Source organism: Chiloscyllium plagiosum, chromosome 11 (genome assembly GCF_004010195.1).
Source record: "Chiloscyllium plagiosum isolate BGI_BamShark_2017 chromosome 11, ASM401019v2, whole genome shotgun sequence".
Taxonomy (NCBI): domain Eukaryota; kingdom Metazoa; phylum Chordata; class Chondrichthyes; order Orectolobiformes; family Hemiscylliidae; genus Chiloscyllium; species Chiloscyllium plagiosum.
Window position 1 is genome coordinate 85,617,247 of NC_057720.1, and position 20,943 is coordinate 85,638,189.

The following is a 20,943-nucleotide window of genomic DNA, read 5'->3' on the forward strand; positions in this document are numbered from 1 at the left end:
AACACACGCTGGCTTGACTGGCTTGCAGAATACGTCCACTTAGTTGGCAAACTAACCTTCCAGTCAGTCACTGATTCAATATCCTGTTTTGTATCATGCTCATATTTGTGTTCTAGGCCTGCTGCAGTGTTCCAGTGAAGTCAGCTGCAAGATGGACAATTAACACTTTATTTCTGGCTGAGGCACTTTACAGCCTTCTGGGCTTACAGTAGTGTTGAGCAACTTCAGAGGATGAACTATGTCCTCCATCTTGATACCCCCAACATCCTGTTTGCATTGTTTTGTTTTCATCGCAGTTGATATATATTCTGTTAAGATTGATGGATCTTCTCTTCTCTGCAACCATTACCCCTCCCTTTTTGCTTCTATTCTCTGGCACTTTTCCCTGGTCTGTCTTTTCTCTGCATTTTTCCACAGTGTTAATCCCATCACAAAACCGCACCACCAATTCCTACTCCCCCCACCCAGGCGCCACTTAAGTTCTGAAGAAGCCATATTGGATTCCTATGTTAACTCTGCTTCTCTCTCCACAGTACACACAATTGCTGCTGTTTGCTGGCTGTCCAAAGTTAGAAAATGAGTGTAAATGGCTCAAAAACGAAAACATTAAAAATCAAGGAAGGCATTCAGTTGGCTTCCCTGTATTGTTAAGTGATACCAACAGAACTAGCTGTTAATTCTTCTCTCTTTATTTTTAAATATTATGGTTTATTCATGGTAATAGCAGTATTTTCTAAGTAAAGCAAGGTTTCTGTTAAATAGAGAAATCAAATAATTGCTCCAACCTCTCAAAAGTGCAAATTGTGCTATGTGAGAACTTTAGGTGTTTCTTGCATCCTAGAATCACATATATGTGAAACTTGAGCAATAGCTGACTTCAGTGCAGTATATCTGTGAAGATGAGAGCTTTGTAGTTTGAATGTTCTTCATGTGGTCACTTCACAACTTAGAGTATACAGGGAGAGGAACTGGGTAACCATCAGATAGTTGAAAAGAAATAGGCAGGTAATGCTCGAATTCCGACGAGTACATTTCACTCTGCAACTAGTACTCAGTCTAAATACTGATGAATGCAGTGATTCATCTGGCCAGACCCAAATCCATAGCTCAGCTGTTCTGGGGAGAAGACTATAAGCAATAGTAATAGAAGATTTGTTAGGGGAATAGTTGGCTGCAGAGGTGAATGCAGGATTATGTGTTGTGTCCTGGTACAAAAAAACTAGTTTATCACTGGCTAAAGAGAACACTGAAGGGCTGGTGAACAACCATCAACCACGTTAGGGTCGATGATATAAGCAGATAGAGCTCTGTGGCTCAGGAGGGAAGCGGGGGGGGGGGGGGAGGAATAGAAAAGTGCTCGCGGTAGGACACTCAGTAGTTAGAGGAATGGACAGGAGATTCTGTGATCGCTAACAGGAATCCCAGAAGGTATGTTGCCTCCCAGGTGCCAGGGACCAGGGTGTCTCTGTTCGAGTGTATAAGATTCTGAAAGGGGAGGGTGAGCAGCCAAAAGTCATGGTGCACATTTGCACCAATGACATAGCTAGGAAAAGGGATGAGGATCTAAAAATCAATTTCAGGGAGTTAAGTTAGAAGCTAAAAAGCAGGACAAGCAGAGTAGTAATCTCAGGATTACTACCGGTACCACGTGCTAGTGAGATGAGGAACAGGGGGCGAGTCCACCTAAACACGTGGCGACAGGGCTGGTGCAGGAGGGAGGGCTTCAGCTACGTAGATTATTTGGGGTACCTTTTGGGGAAGGTGGGACCTGTACATGAAGGACAGGTTGCACCTAAACTAGAGGAACACCAATATCCTTGGTGGGGGATTTGCTGGAGCACTTTGGGAAGGTTCAAACTAGTTTGTCAGGGGGATGGAAACCAGACTAGAGATCAGAGGAGACGGAAATTGTTGAATGGGCAGAAATAGAATGCAGAGAGTCTGTCAGGAAGGAAACACAGTTGATAGGGCAAAGGGATGGGTTAAAGTATGTCTGTTTCAATGCAAGGTGTGTCAGGAATAAAAGTGATGAACTTAGAGCATGGATCAGTACTTGGAACTACAATGTTGTAGCCATAACAGAGACGTGGATTTCACAGGAGCTGGATGTTCCAGAGTTAGATCTTTTAAAAAGAACAGGGAGGGGGCTAAAAGAGGATGGGGTATAGTATTGTTAATTAGAGAGTGCATCACAGCTGCAGAAAAGGAGGTTGTTGAGAAGCGTTTGTCTACTGAGTCCGATTGGACAGAAGGCAGTAACAGGAAAGGAGCAGTCACTTTATTGGGTGTTTCCTATAGACATCCCAATAGCAGCAGCGAGATGGAAGAACAGATTGGACAGTAGATCTTGGAAAGGTGCAGGTGTAATAGAGTTGTTGTTATGGGTGACTTCAACTTCCCAATATTGATTGGATCCTCCTCAGAGTAGATGGTCTGGATGGATTTTTGTCAGAAGGATTCCTGACTCACTATGTAGATAGGCCGACTGGGGGGAGGCCATATTGGATTTGGTACGAGGCAATGAGCCAGGCCAGGTGTCAGGTCTCTCAGTGGGAGAGCATTTTCAGTGACAGTGACCACAATTGCCTAACCTTTACCATAACCATGGAGACGGATAGGAACAGACAGTATGGGAGGGTAATTAATCGGGGGAGGGGAAATTATACTGCTATTAGACAGGAGCTGTGGAGTATAAGTTGAGACCAGTTGTTCTATGGGAAATGCACAACAGAAATTTATAAGGAGCACTTGTTGCGAGTGTTAGATAACTTTGTCCCATTGAGACAGACAAGGAATTGTAAGGTGAAAGAGCCTTCGATGACAAGAGAAGAGGAACTTCTCATCAACGGAGCGTTGAAGGCTGAGCAGTGACCTCATAGAGTTTTATAAAATCATGAGGGGCATGGATAGGATAAGTAGACAAAGTCTTTTCACTAGGATGGGGGGGTCCAGAACTAGAGGGCATAGGTTTAGGGTGAGAGAGGAATGCTATAAAAGGGACCCAAGGGGTGAACGTGGAGGGCGGTGCATGTACAGAATGAGCTGCCAGAGGAAGTGATGGAGGCTGGTACAATTACAGCATTTAAAAGGCATTTGGATGAATATATGAATAGGAAGAGTTTAGGGGGATATCGGCCACAAATGGTACTAGATTAGATTGGGATATCTGGTCATAGTCATAGAGATGTAAAGCAGGAAACCAGACCCTTCAGTCCAACTCATCCATGTGGACTGGATATTTCAACCCAATCTTGTCCTACCTGCCAGCACCCAACCCATATCCCTTCAAACCCTTCTCATTCATATACCCATCCAAATGCTTCTCAAATGTTGCAATTGTACTAGCCTCCACCACTTCCTCTGGCAGCTCATTCCATACATGTACCACCCTCTGTGTGAAAAGCTGCCCCTCAGGTCTCTTATATCTTTCCCCTTTCACCCTAAACCTGTGCCCTCTTGTTCTGGACTCCCCCACCCCAGGGAAAAGACTTTGTCTATTTATCCTATCCATGCCCCTCATGATTTTATAAACCTCTATAAAGTCACCCCTCAGCCTTTGATGCTCCAGGGAAAACAACCCCAGCCTATTCAACCTCTCTCTTTAGCTGAAATCCTGTCAATATCCTTGTAAATCTTTTCTGAACCATTCCAAGTTTCACAACATCCTTCTGATAGGAAGGAGACCAGATTTGCACGCAATATTCCAAAAGTGGCTGAACCACTGTCTTGCACAGCCGCAACGTGACCGCCCAACTCCTGTACTCAATACTCTGACCAATAAAGGAGAGCATACCAAACGCCTTCTTCGCTATCCTATCTACTTGCGACTCCATTTTCAAGGAGCTATGAACCTGCACTGCAAGGTCTCTTTGTTCAACAACACTTCCCAGGATCTTACCATTAAGTGTATAAGTCCTGCTAAGATTTGCTTTCCCAAAATGCAGCACCTCACATTTACCTAAATTAAACTCCATCTGCCACTTCTCAACCCACTGGCCCATCTGATCAAGATCCCAATGTTTCGCTGTCCACTACACCTCCAATTTTGGTGTCATCTGCAAACTTACTAACTATATACCTCTTATGCTCACATCCATATCATTTATATAAATGAAAAAAAGTAGTGGACCCAGCACCAATCCTTGTCGCACTCCACTGGTCACAGGACCCCAGTCTGAAAAACAACCCTCCACCACCACCCTCTGTCTTCTACCTTTGAGCCAGTTCTATATCCAAATGGCTAGTTCTCCCTGTATTCCATGTGATCTAACCTTGCTAACCAGTCTTCCACGGGGAACCTTGTTGAACACCTTACTGAAGTCCATATAGATCACATCAACCGTTCTGACCTCATAATTCTCTTTGTTACTTCTTCCAAAAACTCAATCACGGTGGTGAGGCATGATTTACCACGCACAAAGCCATGTTGACTATCCCTAATCAGTCCTTGCCTTTACAAAACATGTACATCCTATCCCTCAGGATTCCCTCCAACAACTTGCCCACCACCGACATCAGGCTCACTGGTTCCCTGACTTGTCCTTACCACCCTTCTTAAACAGTGGCACCACATTAGCCAACCCCCAGTCTTCCGGCACCTCACCTGTGACTATCGATGATGCAAATATCTCAGCAAGGGGCCCAGCAATCACTTCCCTAATTCTTCCACACCAAGGCTTTTCCATGCCCTTTCGTAGCATTCCATTCTTGAGTTCTTTCCTAGCTACCCTGTAATCCTCTAAAGCCAAATCCTTGCTTCCTCATCCTTAAGTAAACTTGCTTCTTCCTCTTAGAGTCATAGAGATGTCCACCATGGAAACAGACCCTTTGGTGCAACTCTCCATGCAGACCAGAATAATAGGGTGGTTATTAAGTGTGTACAAGAAAATTTTCTGATTCAATATGTGGGTGTACCTACAAGAGAAGGTGCAGAGCTTGACTTAATCTTGGGAAATAAGGCAGGGCAGTGGCTGAGGTGTCAGTGGGGAAACACTTTGCGGCCAGTGACTATAGTTCTATTAGTTTTAAAATAGTGATGGAAAAGGATGGACAAGATCTGAGGGGTCAGATTTTAACTTTCCAAACATAGACTGGGATTGCCATAGTGTTAAGGGTTTAGATGGAGACGGCTGGAAAATGGGAAGCCTTCAGAAATGAGGTAATGAAAGTCCAGAGACAGTATATTCCTGTTAGGGTGAAAGGAAAGGCTGGTAGGTATAGAGAATGCTGATTGGGTCCTGGGGATTTATCCACCTTCATATGTTTCGAGACATCCAGCACTTCCTCCTCTGTAATATGGACATTTTTCATGATGTCACCGTCTATTTCCCTACAGTCTATTTCTTCCATGTCCTTTTCCACAGTAAACACTGATGTAAAATACTCATTTAGTATCTTCCCCATCTCCTGCGGTTCCACACAAAGGCCGCCATGCTGATCTTTGAGAGGCCCTATTCTCTCCCTCATTACTCTTTTGTCCTATACCTGACATATGCTTCCTTTTTCTTCACCCAACCCTCAATTTCTCCAATCATCCAGCATTCCCTACATATACCAGCCTTTCCTTTCACCCTAACAGGAATATACTGTTTCTGGACTCTCCTTATCTCATTTTGTAGGCTTCCCGTTTTCTAGCCATCTCTTTAGCTGTGAACATCTGCACCCAGTCAGCTTTTGAAAGTTCTTGCCTAATACCGTCAAAATTAGTCTTCTTTCAGATTAGAACTTCAATTGTTAGATCTGATCTGTCCTATTTCATCACTATTTTAAAACTAATAGAATTATGGTCGCTGGCCCAAAGTGCTCCCCCACTGACACTTCAGTCACCTGCCCAGCCTTATTTCCAAGATTAAGGCAAGCTTTGCACCTTCTCGAGTAGGTAATCCACATATTGAATCAGAAAATTTTCTTGTACACACTTAATAAATTCTTCTCCATCTAAACCCTTAATACTATGGCTGTCCAGTCTATGTTTGGAAAGTTAAAATCCCCTACCATAACCACCCTATTATTCTGGTTGGCATGGACAAGTTGGTCCAAAGAGAGTGTTTCTGCGCTGTACGTCTCTATGACTCTAAGAGGAAGAAGGAAGTTTACTTAAGGTTGAGGAAGCAAGGATCTGGCACAGCATTAGAGGATTACAGGGTAGCTAGGAAAGAACTCAGGGCACGGAAAAGCCTTGGTAGGGAAGAATTAGGGAAAACCCAAAGGCGTTCTACACTTACGTGAGGAATAAGAGAATGATCAGAGAGAGGGTAGGCTCGATCAGGGATAGTGGAGAGAACTTGTGTCTCAAATCTGATGAGACTTTTGCTTCAGGATTCACAAGAAAGAGAGAGACTTTGTTGATAGTGAGAACACTGTGGACCAGGTTAATAGGCTTGAACAGATTGATATTAAGAAAGTGGATGTACTTGAAATTCTGGGAAGCATCAAGGTAGATAAGTCCCCAGGACCGGACCAGATAAATCCAAGGTTACTAGGGGAAGCGAGGAATGAATTTGCACCTCTGGCGAAGATCTTTGCATCCTCATTCTCCACAGGAGTAGTACCGGATGATTGGAAGGAGGGTGAGTGTTGTTCCTCTGTTCAAGCAATGGAATAGGGAAATCCCTGGGAATTACAGACCAGTCAGTCTTACATCTGTGGTATGCAAGGTACCGGAAAGGATTCTAAGAGATAGGATTTTTGACCATTTGGAAAAACATAGTTTGATTAAAGATAGTCAGCATGGCTTTGTGAGGGGCAGGTCATGCCTCACAAGCCTTATTGATTTCTTTGAGGACGTGATGAGACAAGTTGACGAAGGTTGAGCAGTCGATGTAGTGTATATGGATTTCAGTAATGCATATGATAAGGTTCCCCATGGTAGACTCATTCAGAAAGTTAGGAGGTATGGGATATAGGGAAATCCGGCTGTCGATACAGAATTGGCTGGCCAAAAGACAACAGCGAGTGGTAATGGATGGAAAGTATTTTGCGTGGAGGTCGGTGACCAGTAGTGTCCCACAGGGATCCGTTGTTGGGCCTCTGCTCTTTATAGTTTTTGTAAATGACTTGGATGAAGAAGTGGAAGGATGGGTTCATAAGTTTGCCAATGATACAAAGGTCGATGGTGTTGAAATTATGTCAAGGGCTGTTGCAGCCTACAACAAGACATTGACAGGATGCAGAGCTGGGCTGAGAAGTGGCAGATGGAGTTCAACTTAGATAAATGTGAAGTGATTCATTTTAGAAGGTCAAATTTGAATGCTGAATACAGGATTAAAAACAGAATTCTTGGCAGTGTGGAGGAACAGCGGGATCTCGGGCTCAACGTTTTTTCAGATTAGTTTCTTTAGATCCCTAAAAGTTGCCACCCAAGTTGGTAGGGTTGTTTGGAAGGCGTATGGTGTTTTGGCTTTTATTTCCAGGGGAACTGAGTTTAAGAGCTGTGAGGTTTTGCTGCAGCTCTATAAAACAGTGGTTCGACCACACTTGGAATATTGTGTCCAGTTCTGGTAATCTCATTATAGGTAGGATGTAGATGCTTTAGAGAAAGTGCAAAGCAGATTTACCAGGATGCTGCCTGGCTTGGAGGGCTTGTCTTATGAAGAGAGGTTGAGTGAGCTAGAGCTTTTCACATGGGAGAGAAGAATGATAAAAGGTGACTTGATAGAGGTGAACAAGGTAATGAGAGGCATAGATAGGGTAGATAGTCAGAGATGTTTCCCCATGGCAGAAATGACTGTCAAGAGGGGTCACAATTTTAAGGTGATTGGAGGGTCGAAGAGCCTGTACTGTGCTGCACTGTTCTATATTCGAAAAAAGCATGTGGTCCTGCAGTCAGAATTTAAGGTGTCCGTCGGAGATGAATGAGCAATACCTCAAAAGCAGCCATTATCTTGATTACTTTCAGTGCCACCTGCAATTAAATATCAGAAGAAGAAAATAAAGCAGGTGAATACATATTTGGAAAGATGGTGCAAGAGGGCAGGCTTTAGATTCCTGGGACATTGGGATCACTTCTTAGGGTGATGGAACCTGTTCAGACAAATGAGTTACACTTAAATAGAACTGGAATTAATTATCTTGTGAAGTGATTTTCAAGTACTGTTGGGTCGGGTTTGAACTAACTGGGCAGGTGTGGAAACCAGGAGGTAACATTGGAGAGGAATGCTAAGGTGCACAGAACATTGGAAAAGACAGCACTAGAGTGAGAAACAGTAAGTTATTTGGTGGTTTCAGAGTAAGGAAGAAAGTAATTAAGTCCAAATCAGGAAAATGTGCAGGTATGTGAAAATGCAGAATCTGGTAAACAAATTGGTGAGTTACAGATGAAGATTTCTGTGTTTGGGAATGAGGTGGCCAGGCAGATCAAACATCAGGAAGGTGATTTAGGGGATAGTTATCGTTGTTCATAAGGTTTAGATTTCCTAACTGAAAGGAATAACCCAGAGTAAGGAGAATTATATGGGAGAAGGCCAATTTCAATTGCATAAGAATGGATCTCATCCAGATAAAATGGAATCAATAATTAGTAAGCAAAATGGTAATTGCATAATGTTGTCAGGGCAGAACAAACAAATCTTCAGGTGCCTGGAAGACAAAATAACTAGAATTAAACTAAAAAAGAAAATATGCTGCTTAGAGAAAGGTAGGTTAAACAACCAAGAACCAGGCTGAGTATACAAGGTTCTGACTGTAAGTGAAAAATCAAGTAAGAGAAGTAAAAATAGAGAATGATGGAATCTAACAGGATAAAAGAGAATCACAAAGATTTCTATAGATTTACATATTGAAAAAGAAACACAACTGTGGTAAAAGAAGAGGCTGATTAGGATATCCTACATAAAGAGGATTTTTTGCATGGAGGCAGGAAACATTATTGTGGCATTAAATAAGCGCTTTACATCTATCTCTAGCAGGTAAGTGGATGATACCCAGGTCATGTTGAAAGTGAAAACATTCAGACACTTGAGGGTTTGAAATTGTTAAGAAGGAATCATTGAATAAGATGTTTATAAGTAAAGTTGAGTAGTTACTAGGACAACATGAGATGCATTCAAGGATATTGAAGGAAGTAGGAGTGTCAACTGCAAGGCATTAATGATAAACGTTCAGTCTTCCTAAGACTTGGGTGAAGCCAGGAGACTGGAGAATATCCAAATATTTACACCGCTGTCAACAAAAGTTAAACAGTTAAACTTCAGTGAGAAGTTTCTAGGAACATTAATTTAGGACATATACCCACTTGAGCAAATATGATTTAATTGTAAAAAGCTGATGTGGATATGAAGTATCAAACAATGTTTAACTAACGAGTTGGAGTTTATTGATGAGGTAAATAAATAATTGAAGGGTTTGACAGAGAGAGGTTAATAAATCCTTCAGTATTCTAGGTTTTATTAATTGGGATATCAAGTATTAATCAATGGAGTGATGTTAAATTTATAAAGAACTCTGATTCGTCATTAGCTAGATTAATGAATCAAATTCTGGGACCAAGCTTTAGGAAAGATACAAAGACATTGGAGAAAGTGCAGGTAAGATTCACGAGAACTGCTTTAGAGATGAGGAATTTCAGTTACATCAGTTGGAGAAGTGAAGATTGAGGAGATTTGATAGAGATATTCAAAGTCATGAGTAGTCTTAACAGAGTAGATGACCAGAATAGTATACTGCTTCCATTCTGGCCACAGCTAAGATCACAAAATATTGTGTTGATATCAAGAATTCTTTTTCACCGTAACAGGATTTTTTTAACCAAGTCTCTCCTCATCTCTCCTGACGTTGTTGACACCTGTTATACTATGTTTCAGAAGTGCTGGCTGATTGTCAGAATCTCAATCACGTATAATTTCTAATGTGCAGACCAGCTAACCAGTTCGATGTGAGCTGAAATATTCATAGGCCGCCTTCCCCGACTGAGCCATTAGACTAATTCTGTTGTGTTGTGTGCTTCAGAGCAAGTACTGTTCCCAAAGCATATGGGAATGGTGTTACAATATATGCAAAATCAGCAGAATATTGAAGAGTTCCCTCATCTAACCTTGAACAAATAAGTGATTAATTATTCTCATCAGCTTGAAAACAATTGCACTTCTTCCACAGCAAATGAACTTTCATGTCCTTGTTATTAGCAGACAGTCTATAGGGAATACCATGAGTGACATGAAACCACTGGAGATTGAAGCATATTAGCATAGTCAGTCAATGACTCTAGTGTATTCTAGCTGGGCCTTAAGTCAAATCAGGCAATATTTCTTTATGTTAACAAAATAAACTTTCAGAAGATTGAGATTCTGTCATATTGCTGTGATTTCTGAAGCCTTCAAATGTGTTTGAAATCTGCTTCTAATTCGGATCAGATTTCAGGAGAAAAGCATTTAAGTAACCAACCTAAGTAACATTTCCCATTTACATTTCACAAAATCCCCCATCAGGATCCGATAAATACTGTAGCAACTTCTAAGATCCATTTACGAAATTAAACAAGATAATTTGGTCTCTTGGACAAATGGACAGAGCCATCAGTATAAAGTTACCTATATTTGTCCCAATTCAGACCAAAACACAGATAAACTTTTAATCGCTAGTTTGCTCTAGCCTTTATTTTGCTTAAAGTTAGGAAATGGCAGACTTGTTCAATGATTAGTTATTCATCACAGAACGTGCCAGATGTTTTAATTTTATATAATTTCTCTTATTTATTGAACAAAACTCATGGTTTTTCCCTTCTTTCAATTCTGAAGAAGAGCCATATTTGACTGAAACATTAACTGTTTCTCACTCCACAAATTCTGTTTAACTGCCACGATTTTCCAGTAATTTATTTTTACCTCTGGTTTGTAGCTACTACAGAGTTTTGCTTCTCTTTTAATGTTTTCTTTGTTTGACTCTGGCACAATTTTTTAAAATTTGGAGTTCTGTACATTAATTCTTTCAGCAATAATTAAGATTTCAGATTTCTTCTTTGTTCAAAAAAAAACAGTGATCTCGACCAAGATCGTAATGATATTAATGATTTAGACTGAGGGTACATTTTCAAAATTTGCAAATAATACCAAAAGGTGGAAGCTTGTGAAACAGAAAGAGGACAGTGATAGACTATGCAAGAGCTTAGCTTGTACTGCTCAGTATAGTGCTTAGTAATGCTATGAATAGTTTAAAAAGTGTGATGAGGAATTGCAGGAATATTTCACATGCGGAAATGAACTATGTAGATCAAGTCTCTCACCTCTGAGGTTTGACGGTCATTATTTCATCAGTGTTGGGCGGCATGGTGGCTCAGTGGTTAGCACTGCTGCCTCATAGCGTCAGGGACCCGGATTCAGTTCCAGCCTCGGGCGACTTTGTGGAGTTTGCACATTCTCCCCATGTCTGCATGGGTTTCCTCCAGGTGCCCCGGTTTCCTCCCACAATCCAAAAGATGTGCAGGTTAGCTAAATTGCCCATAGTGTTCAGGGATGTGTAGGTTAGGTGCATTAGTCAGGGGTACGTAATAGAGTAGGGGAATGGGTCTAGGTGGGTTACTCTTCGGAGACTTGATGTGGATTTGTTGGGCCGAAGAGCCTGTTTCCACACTGTAGGGATTCTATGATAGTGTTAGAAAGGGGCTCAGAGGAGTTTCACCAGTGCACACAGGGAATGAAGGCAGCAGGAATCATCTATTTTTGATATTAAAAAGTAGATCAGAACATTTTAAGAGATGTAGATTGTTGTTAATTATATCTTGGGAGGCAGCAGAGTAGTGGTAATGTCAGTGACTAGTAATCCAGGACTTGAGTTCAAATACCATCATAGTGAAGGATTCAGTGATGGTAATGTTAAGTGGGCATTTGTTAGATTCTTTCTTGATGGAAATGGTTCGCCTAAGCCTGATGTCCATTTCAAAGAAAGAGAAAAGCAAGACTAAGTGAGGTTGAGTGGTATTATGAGCCATGAAACTTTGAGTTCAATACTGGTCAGAAGGTGAAAGGCCACCAAGATGATCAGGAGAATCATCTGATTGGAGTTATTGTAAGAGACAGGGTGCATTCACATGTTTAGTGAGGATTGGAGAGTGACTCCATCATTGTTATGTTGGATCATTTGCTTGATGAGAGAGGAAACCAAAGATTGTTTGGAACAGGTAGTTCTTCTATAATGCAGTGGTTGCGTTCTTGTACAACCCTGCATTATAGAAAAATTGCGCTTTAGAAACAACGCTTAGTGTTGGCAATGTAATCACATTATAACCAACTCACATTTTGAAAGTTCATGCTTTCGAAACAGTGTCCCCAATTCATCAATTGCATTACAGCAAATTTGCATTAAAGTGAATTTGTGTTAATGAAATGCTTGTTAAAGCAGAATGACCTTTTATTATTGAATTCATGGTTCCAGCAAAGTGACTTCAGTCTTTGATTAAGCCGAATCAATCAATGAACCAACCGTAAAAGTGAAGTTAGTAATTAAAGTCAAAGTTCAGGTTTAACAGAAACATAAAAGTTGAGACAGGAGAGTCAAGCTATTGGACATTGAAAGAGGTTCTGAGGCAGAAAGGGAAAGAAACCAGATAGATTAATTGTAAATATGCAGAAAAGATGAAATAAATTGATATTTTCATTACTTATTGTCAAATGATATGTTTATTAAACATGCTGGTTTAAGGAAAAGCTGTTTTGTTTTACATGGAAGTAAACCTGAGAGTTTACTATGGAGCTGGCCAGATGTGATTGGTTGTGATTACTGTTAAAAAGAAGTATGTAACTCAGCCTTAATTTTGAGGTATTGTTGATGTTGGTTTAGTCATGTTGCATTATGTGAATGTACCATTTTATATTTTAATGTGCAAGTTGTTTAGATAGGGAGGAAGAGTGTACAATATTGCAATAGGCACACATTTTGTGTTTCTGGCAAGGTGTATTGAGCTTGTTCGCTTGCAACACATTTGTTGGTCTTGCTGATGCCAAAACACAAGAAATTCTTTTTAAATTATGTTAGAGAAGAAATTCCAGAGGAGTTTGAAGGGATTTCTATGTATAGTTATCTACACCATTGATGTTTTACATGTTTTTTTTTAATTTTACTGAATGAAACTGCCCAAAATGGAACCCACTGAAACTGTGTTGAGTATTGAAAGGATTTCAGTTCAACATTTGTTTCTGATGCAAATTAGGTTTATATTTTTGTCTTCAAATATAATTATTGAGACAAAGCTGCAAGATCAAAACTAATTTCGACTATCTTCCAAGTTTGTTGCCATCAGTTACCTCCACAATTTTACATAATTTTAGTTATAAATCCAAAAAGTCTTGAAATCAAATGTGAAGCCATTTTGTTTGTTGAATTCAGGGATGTTGATTGGTCATTAAGCAGCAGTTTGTGTTTAAACTTTTCGTAAGCAATAATTATTCCAACATGTGCAGACAGATGAATTCCGACTTCATTAGATAATGGCTTGTATTACATTGGGTTGAATGCTCTGACTTTTATTCAAGTCAGTTTTGTCAATCAGATTAAATCCTTTCTTCAAGCTCTAGGTTACAGACTGTGTAAATGTAATTTAAACTCTTTATTCCTTGTTTGGTTGCTTACATAATGCTACTAGTGAAAAGTCCTATCTTAATACACAGCACATGATTCTCTAACATTCCTGTGTATGTCCAAGTTTGGAAAGATTTAGAGGGATATGGGTCAAATGCAGGCAAATAGGACTAGTTCAGTTTCGGAAACCTTGTTAGCATAGATGAGTTGGACTGAAGGCTCTGTTTTTGTCCTGTGTGATTGTGACTCAGATGTTTTCGGTCTGGTTTTCTGGGATCCACTATCCAGTGGTATACTGAAAAGTTTAATATCTGATACCTGAACTGGTATTATTTTAAGCATTCTTCATTCTTGCACAGAACATGTAGAAATGTTCCTGTACTTCTGGCATGCTCAAACATAACCTGGATGATTTTATGTTGCAGGTTACCTACACAGGAGGTAGTAAATGTTTCAGTTGTTCATCTGTTGCAGAGAGAGATAAGTGGATGGAGAATCTACGGAGAGCAGTGCAGCCAAACAAGGTAACTGCATTTAACCAGGAAAATGATAAACAGCTGCATTCAACCAGTTTTATTATCATTCTTGTTATTAAAGCAACTTTGGTAATTGGATTATCAAATCTAGTTTATTGCAACTTAGATTTTAACCGAGTCAATGTGAAGAAGTGTTAAATTACCGAAAGTTAGCATCATGATGTCCTGTATTTCTGGTTTTATCAGTAAATGATTTTCACAGTTTTTAAGATATTCTGTTTTTATTAGAAGCTGATTGGCAATGTAGGATACCTGTGGTGAACTGGCTTTCCTCTATAACTCACAGATGAAGTTTGAAAAAGATATGCTATTGGAATTTGAAAACCAGGAGTCCTGATCAACTTGACATGATTTTATTTGCCTGCACATGAATTACACAAGCAATCTAGACATTTGTCTGTAGGAGGTGGTCAGGAATCAAGATTCTTTATTACAGGGTTCACTTAATAATGTTTTACATTTTTTAAACACTCACTTACACGATATTATTAGTCAACAACTGTCACTGATCTTACCTCAATAATATGTTTTTGTTGTGAAATTGAATGGAGTAAGGAGGTGCAGTGTTTAGTAACATCAGCCCTCAAATTTACTGAGTTATTCCACATCTATTATTCAAGCTGCACTTCACATTAACTGATCTTATTGTTTTATCCAAACCTCCCTTCCTTTTATTCGCCCTCGGTCTAATTCTCTGTATATCTCTGCATGCAGCTCATTGTTTCCTGTCCTTAAATGCTAAATACCCTATCATGCTTTATGATTATGCCAAGTCTTTTGGCCCATTTAGAACACAATCCTTCATAGTCCAAGCAAAGGGAGATGTATCATTTCAGATTGGTTTGATTGTATTCAGCTGATATCAACCCCAGATTAGTGTTTGTACTGAATCAACAGAGCTCAGTGACATTTCTATTCCTGAATGTTACTGAAAGCTGAGCCAGTAAATAAATATTTTCAAGTCATGGAACACTGACGTTCAAAAAGAAAATTTCAAATGAAGCTATTGTGTGTGTGGAAAGTAACACTGACTCTTTCCAATAATTCATTGCATTATCACTCCACCTACTATAAACAACATTAACTTATTGGATCAGTTTTATCCTGGTACCTGGAAACAGGTGACTAGATATTTGTCATCTTACCTTTTAGGTCAATGTGACATGTATGAAGCAGTTAAAATACTGTGTAAGAAGGGGCAGCACAGTTGAAGCTCGCCTGACAATACAGAACAGCAGCTGGGACACACTAAATATTGAAATTTGGTCTGTCAAGTTTACAGACTGTTCAGAATCTTAAGGGAAATGCTAGTTTCATGATGAACTTTCTGTGCAGAAGCAAGAGCTTTGAAGTGTTCCTTTATCTGTTCCTGGACTACAGTTTTTGTAACTTTAGTTAACTATGTTATGAAAGAGTGTGTATGTTTGTCATGATGTTGGAAGATGCAGAGTTTAATTAAGCAAATGCTCGTAAGATCTGAATAATCCCATCAGTCTTGCTGATCTAATCTGCATCTTTCCGCTCCTAACAGTAATGCTATTAAACACCTCTCAGCCTTATATAGTGCTGTTAGGCTACTGTCTTCTGTCTCCAAGGACTGTAAGGCCTGGAAACGGTGGGTGTACTCTGATTTTGGCAGTGCTTATTTCTATGGCTGACTCCTTGCTTTTATTTTTGTGTGCAGTTCACCGTCACATTCTGTTCTTTTCCCAGGTTTTACCATTGCTGCTTGCCGGCAGTTAGAATGCTGGTGTGTTCCTCAAATAAATGTACAAATAAATGTATGATGTACAGCTTGTTTGGTGTTGTGGGATTGCATGAGGCAAATGTTGCATTGGTGTCAATGAGGCTTTTACATAGCTGCAGCACATTATAGTGTGCCTGGCTGTGTGTACATGGCATTTGTCCCCACCCTGTTCATACTGTCTTATATGACCATGTGAGCAAACTGAATTGGAATTTTCGGGCCCACAAGCCATTCTTGTGGCAACAGGTACAAGTTACCTGCCCAATGCAATTAATTTTTAATTCAATTTACTTTGTCATTAAATAGTTCCTCACTCCATTTGCCAGCTGCTTGTCACAGTACCTGCTGCAAACTTTCACCAAATCAGAATTTTATGTCAATATTATCAATGGGGCTTGCTCAGCCTGGTCCAGTCCCTACTGGTAATGTATTATATGTCTGTGTATAAAAACAATACTATAATTCTCATGCTCTTTGTGTTTTTCATCACTGTTGAATACTTACTGCAGTCTTCCACCTGTAGTTTTAATTTTTTCTGGACTCACATCTGCAGCTTTATCTGTTACCTTCAAGTGCCTGTTAATATTAATAGTGCTCATATTACACAGTTGTTCAATTCTCTGATTATTGAATTGGATGTTTTCTCTTTGGATTTACTGATTACTTGAAGATCTGTTGAATTATTGACTTCACCCCAATCTTCTGACTTGGAAACCAAAGCAACTCAATTGGTTCTGATAATGGGCTGATATGGCTCTGTCTGTTGCATATGCTATAATTGTCACCAATCACCATTCGGTGAAGTCCTGCTGAACTTCCCCAAGTTCAAATTCCTCTATTTCATTCCTGGCCCATGTATCTACAGTGACCAAGTGACTATTGATTAACCTGCGTTATGGAAGCACTGAGAAATGCGTGCAAACAGCCCAAGTTTGTCACTCCGTCTGATTAACCATCCTGTTAAGGAGCCAACTTCAACTCGGTGCCAACTAGATCATGGCTTCTAGTAGCACAGCAAAGTCATTTGCTCTGTGGAAGACTGCAATGCTTTACCACACAATAAAGCTTGTGGCAGTTTAGTCTGCAATGTTTATAAATTATTTATAATATTTATTTGTTAAACATTTATTGTCATATCACATTGCTAATATTTATGGGGGAAAATTAGATAATTGGGTGAATCAGCAGGAAATGATTTGTAATGTCCACCCCTTCTGAGCATCATGACTGTTGGAATTCTATTTCCTGAGAGGCCATCAATCCATAAACTCAATTGGAATGGAGCTTTAATGTTTTAGGGAAGCAGATGACTAACTGGCAGATTCTTCAGTTAAATCTTTGTTGACTGTTGCAAGCAGTCATAAAGAAAGGATGGTTTTATTCATGGTAATCAATGTCTTCAGCAGCCACTACTTGAGATTTGTTATTAACTGAAGAAAGTTGTATAATGTATTGATTAACGTGATCACCGCATTTTTTGATAAATTGCTGTGGAATAGAAGATAGGTTGCCCACTTCTGTATTGTCCCTTGAGTCACTGTCTGATTCTAGGTCTGTTGGAAAGGAGAGCTACTAAGTAAAGCTCAAGCTGTTCCTAATAGAAAAATGGGAAGGCAATGACCCAAACACTGCTTCTTTATCCTCCCATCATTATTACTACCACAATCAATTTAAAAAATGACAAGGCCTTCAAGTTGGTTATCTGGGTGTGTCTTTTGCATGCAAGAAGTAGAAGTTTAATAAAAGAAGAAATAATGAAGCATGCTTTGTTTTACATTTGTAGGACAATTGCCGTCGAGCAGAAAATGTACTCCGTCTCTGGATAATTGAAGCAAAAGACTTAGCCCCAAAGAAAAGGTACTTTTGTGAACTGTGTCTAGATGACACCCTATACGCACGAACTACCAGTAAAATGAAAGCAGATAACCTGTTCTGGGGTGAGCACTTTGAGTTCTACACTCTGCCAATGGTAAGGAACATCACAGTACACATTTACAAGGACATGGATAAGAAGAAAAAGAAAGATAAGAATAATTATGTGGGACTGGTTAATATTCCAATCACCAGTGTCATCGGACGGCAGTTTATTGAGAAATGGTACCCTGTCAGCACACCTAATCCTAACAAAGGCAAAGGTGGAGGTCCTTACATCCGCATCAAGTGCCGCTATCAAACAATTGCCATCCTTCCGATGGAACAGTACAAGGAATTTGCAGAGTTTGTTACCAACAACTACACCATGTTGTGCTCTGTGTTGGAGCCGGTCATCAGTGTGAAGAATAAAGAAGAAATGGCCTGTGCACTTGTTCACATTCTGCAGAGTACTGGTCGGGCAAAGGTAGGCTTGGAAATTGGCATTGCAGTAAAATCAGAAACACCTTTATGTCATTCTTGTGTGATAGTAAACTAAATCTATGATCACAGAAAAAAGCTGGGTTATGAAGGATATGAGAAACTATTTTTATTATTTTGCAATTGTTTCTAGCTTTTCTCCAAAGTAAATCTGTCACAAAGATTCTAAATTAATGGATATTATTGGATTCACATGTTAAGTGCTCTACCAATACTCTTCCTTTGTAAATGCATCTTAAGTGCACCCTTCTCACGATCATCAGCTTTACTGAGTAAATACACTGTGCTATTGAGACTTTGGATTTGTAAAACTTAGTGTCTCTCCACTATTTAAAAATGGAGAGAGGGAGGGGGAGGTTGGAATCAAACAACATGACAGTTTAACATAATTTGTGGAGGAATTACCAAAATCTACTCTCAGGTTAACTGTGCATTTAGACAATAATCAGCCAAATAGATTAGTAGGACATAGGCTCTGTCTGACTGCTTCAGTTAGATTTTTTTTGAGGCAATAATTAGCATGGCAAGTTCAGAGAATGTCTATGGGTATTGCCTAACTGGACTTCCAGAGGCCATTTGCAGGAGAAATTATTCACTGAAATGAGTGAGTTGTGAATATTATGCCAATAATTAGTTGAGAGTAAGCATAAAGGAAACACTCCCAATTTAGCAGAATATGACAAGTGAGGCACCTGTACTAGAGCACAGTCTTTCAGAACAATGAAAGAAGGAGTAGACAGTTGTGTGTCCAAGTTTGGAGGTGATGCAGTGCATGTAAGTGGCAAATTACTATGCAAAGGGGAGTAGGTGACTAAATGAGTCAGATTGCATTAGATGGAGTTTATTGTGGCAGAACTGTGAGGTCATCTAGTTTAAATTAAACAATGAGAATATTTTCTTCAAGGTGAGAAACTGAGCTGTAGAGGATCAAAGGAATATCTTTAAATGTCAATGAACAAAAAGCTAAATAACCAAGTTAAAAGTTTAAAGCAGAGGAAGCTATTTCAGTTGTATAGAAAGTGGAGTTTCGGTATTCCAGTAAATATGTTGACTTTGGAAGGTGTACAGTGCACATATACATTTTTATTCATTAACGTGTAACATTATAATACCCTATGTCTACCCCTGTTGCCAGTCTGAGTTTGTGCCAGAAAAGTCTTAAGAAATTTAAATTGTTTAATCCTGCGAATAAATGCACATCTTGTTTTCTTAAGAGTGTTCGCAGTCCTCAAGGGTGGAAGCAAATTGAGAGCTCAGACCGAGGGGTTTCTGGGATGGACCCCTGTTCTGCATCAAGTTCACCATCCTCAGACCAAGTGTCACCAAGGATCTCAAGGAGAATATGTATCAGCCCAGGGTTACTGCACCTGATCAGTGCTCATGGGCTATTGCTATATAACACACTGTGTGGCAAGAGGTCAAGAATAGGTTTGTAAGCCCAACCAACAGTCAATTAATTTTCAAAGCTATGGAGAAAGATTTGGGCAGTGGGATCAATTGGAGAACTCTTCCAAAGAACAAGCATAAATATAGTAAATCAAATGCCCTCCTTCTGTGACATATCATTCTATTACACTAGAATTATACAGGGACTTCAAGAGTTAAATTTTGAAATCAGGTTATATTATTCATTGGGTTCAACAGTTGGTCACAATTAGGTTTAAAACATTATTACAAGGAAATTATTCCTTATCATAGAGAATCATTCTGAAATTTGAGGTGGGTTATTCAGGAGCGTAATCAAGAGAGAAATCAGGAAGCATTATTTTGTGTAAGGAGTAAAATCATAGAACCCCTACAGTGTGGACGGTAGCCATTTGGCCCATTGAGTCTGCACCAACCATGTGTGGGACATCCCACTCAGATCCAACCCCCGACCATATCCTTTAACACCATACTTACAATGGCTAACCCATCTCGCCTACCCTGAACAATATGGACAATTTCAGCATTGCCAATCCACCTAACCTGTATGTCTTTGAACTGGGGAGGATGTTCAGAGGAAACCCATGCAGACAGGGGGAGAATGTCTGTGTGAAGTTTGCACAGTCACCTGAGGCTGGAATTGAACACAAGTTCCTGGTGCTGTGAGACAGCGGTGCTCATCGCTGATGCAACATGGCAGAAATGTGGCCGCTGCCACACCCTCTCCTCTTTGCACCCTCCCCCCACCCAAAATTGCATGCACACAATAAAACAGCAATGGTGTGGACATTGGGTCAGTCATCCTTTAAAAAAACAGAGTTACGGGTATTTTTGTTTGGGCTGGGGTATTAATGGACATGGAAGAAAGTGTGAGATGTATTTGGAGTACCTCCACAGTTGTTATCTAACAAGAATACTGAATTGTGCTCTCTTATTCCTGTCCTTTTTGTTTGAACAAGAGGTTAAAATTAGAAATGAAATGTTTTTGTTCTTGTCCCAGAATTGCCTTGCAGGACTTATTGGCTGACTGCTCATTTTATAATCTGCACCTTGAAGTGCAACAAGTGTTCAAATCCTGACATTGGATGATGGAATTTGAATTTTTTAAAAATTATGGAATTAAGATTCTAATTATGGCCATGTCTAGTTCACTAATGCCCATCAGGGAAGGAAACTGCTATCCTTATCTGATTTGGCCTGCATGTTACTCCAGACTACATAGCAATGTGGTTTACTCTTAACTGCCCTTTGGGCAATTGGAGATGGGTAATAAGTTCTGGCCTAGCCAGTAATGCGCTTATCCCATGAATGAATACAAAAGTCAGTTGTAACATATTGAAGTACTGAAGATTTGTGTATCATGTGGGATGCAAT

At 39.8% G+C, this 20,943-nt stretch overlaps 1 protein-coding gene across 14 annotated transcripts in view; it reads left to right on the forward strand.

Moving 5' to 3' along the window:
* rasal2 (RAS protein activator like 2) overlaps positions 1-20,943 on the forward strand; it is a 415,750-nt gene that overhangs the window by 343,489 nt on the left and 51,318 nt on the right. For all 14 annotated transcript variants that reach the window (XM_043699997.1, XM_043699987.1, XM_043699988.1 and 11 more), the window contains 2 exons: positions 13,935-14,033; positions 17,576-18,130. In XM_043699997.1, coding sequence (XP_043555932.1) covers positions 13,935-14,033; positions 17,576-18,130 — 654 coding nt within the window. The remainder of the gene's footprint in view (positions 1-13,934; positions 14,034-17,575; positions 18,131-20,943) is intronic.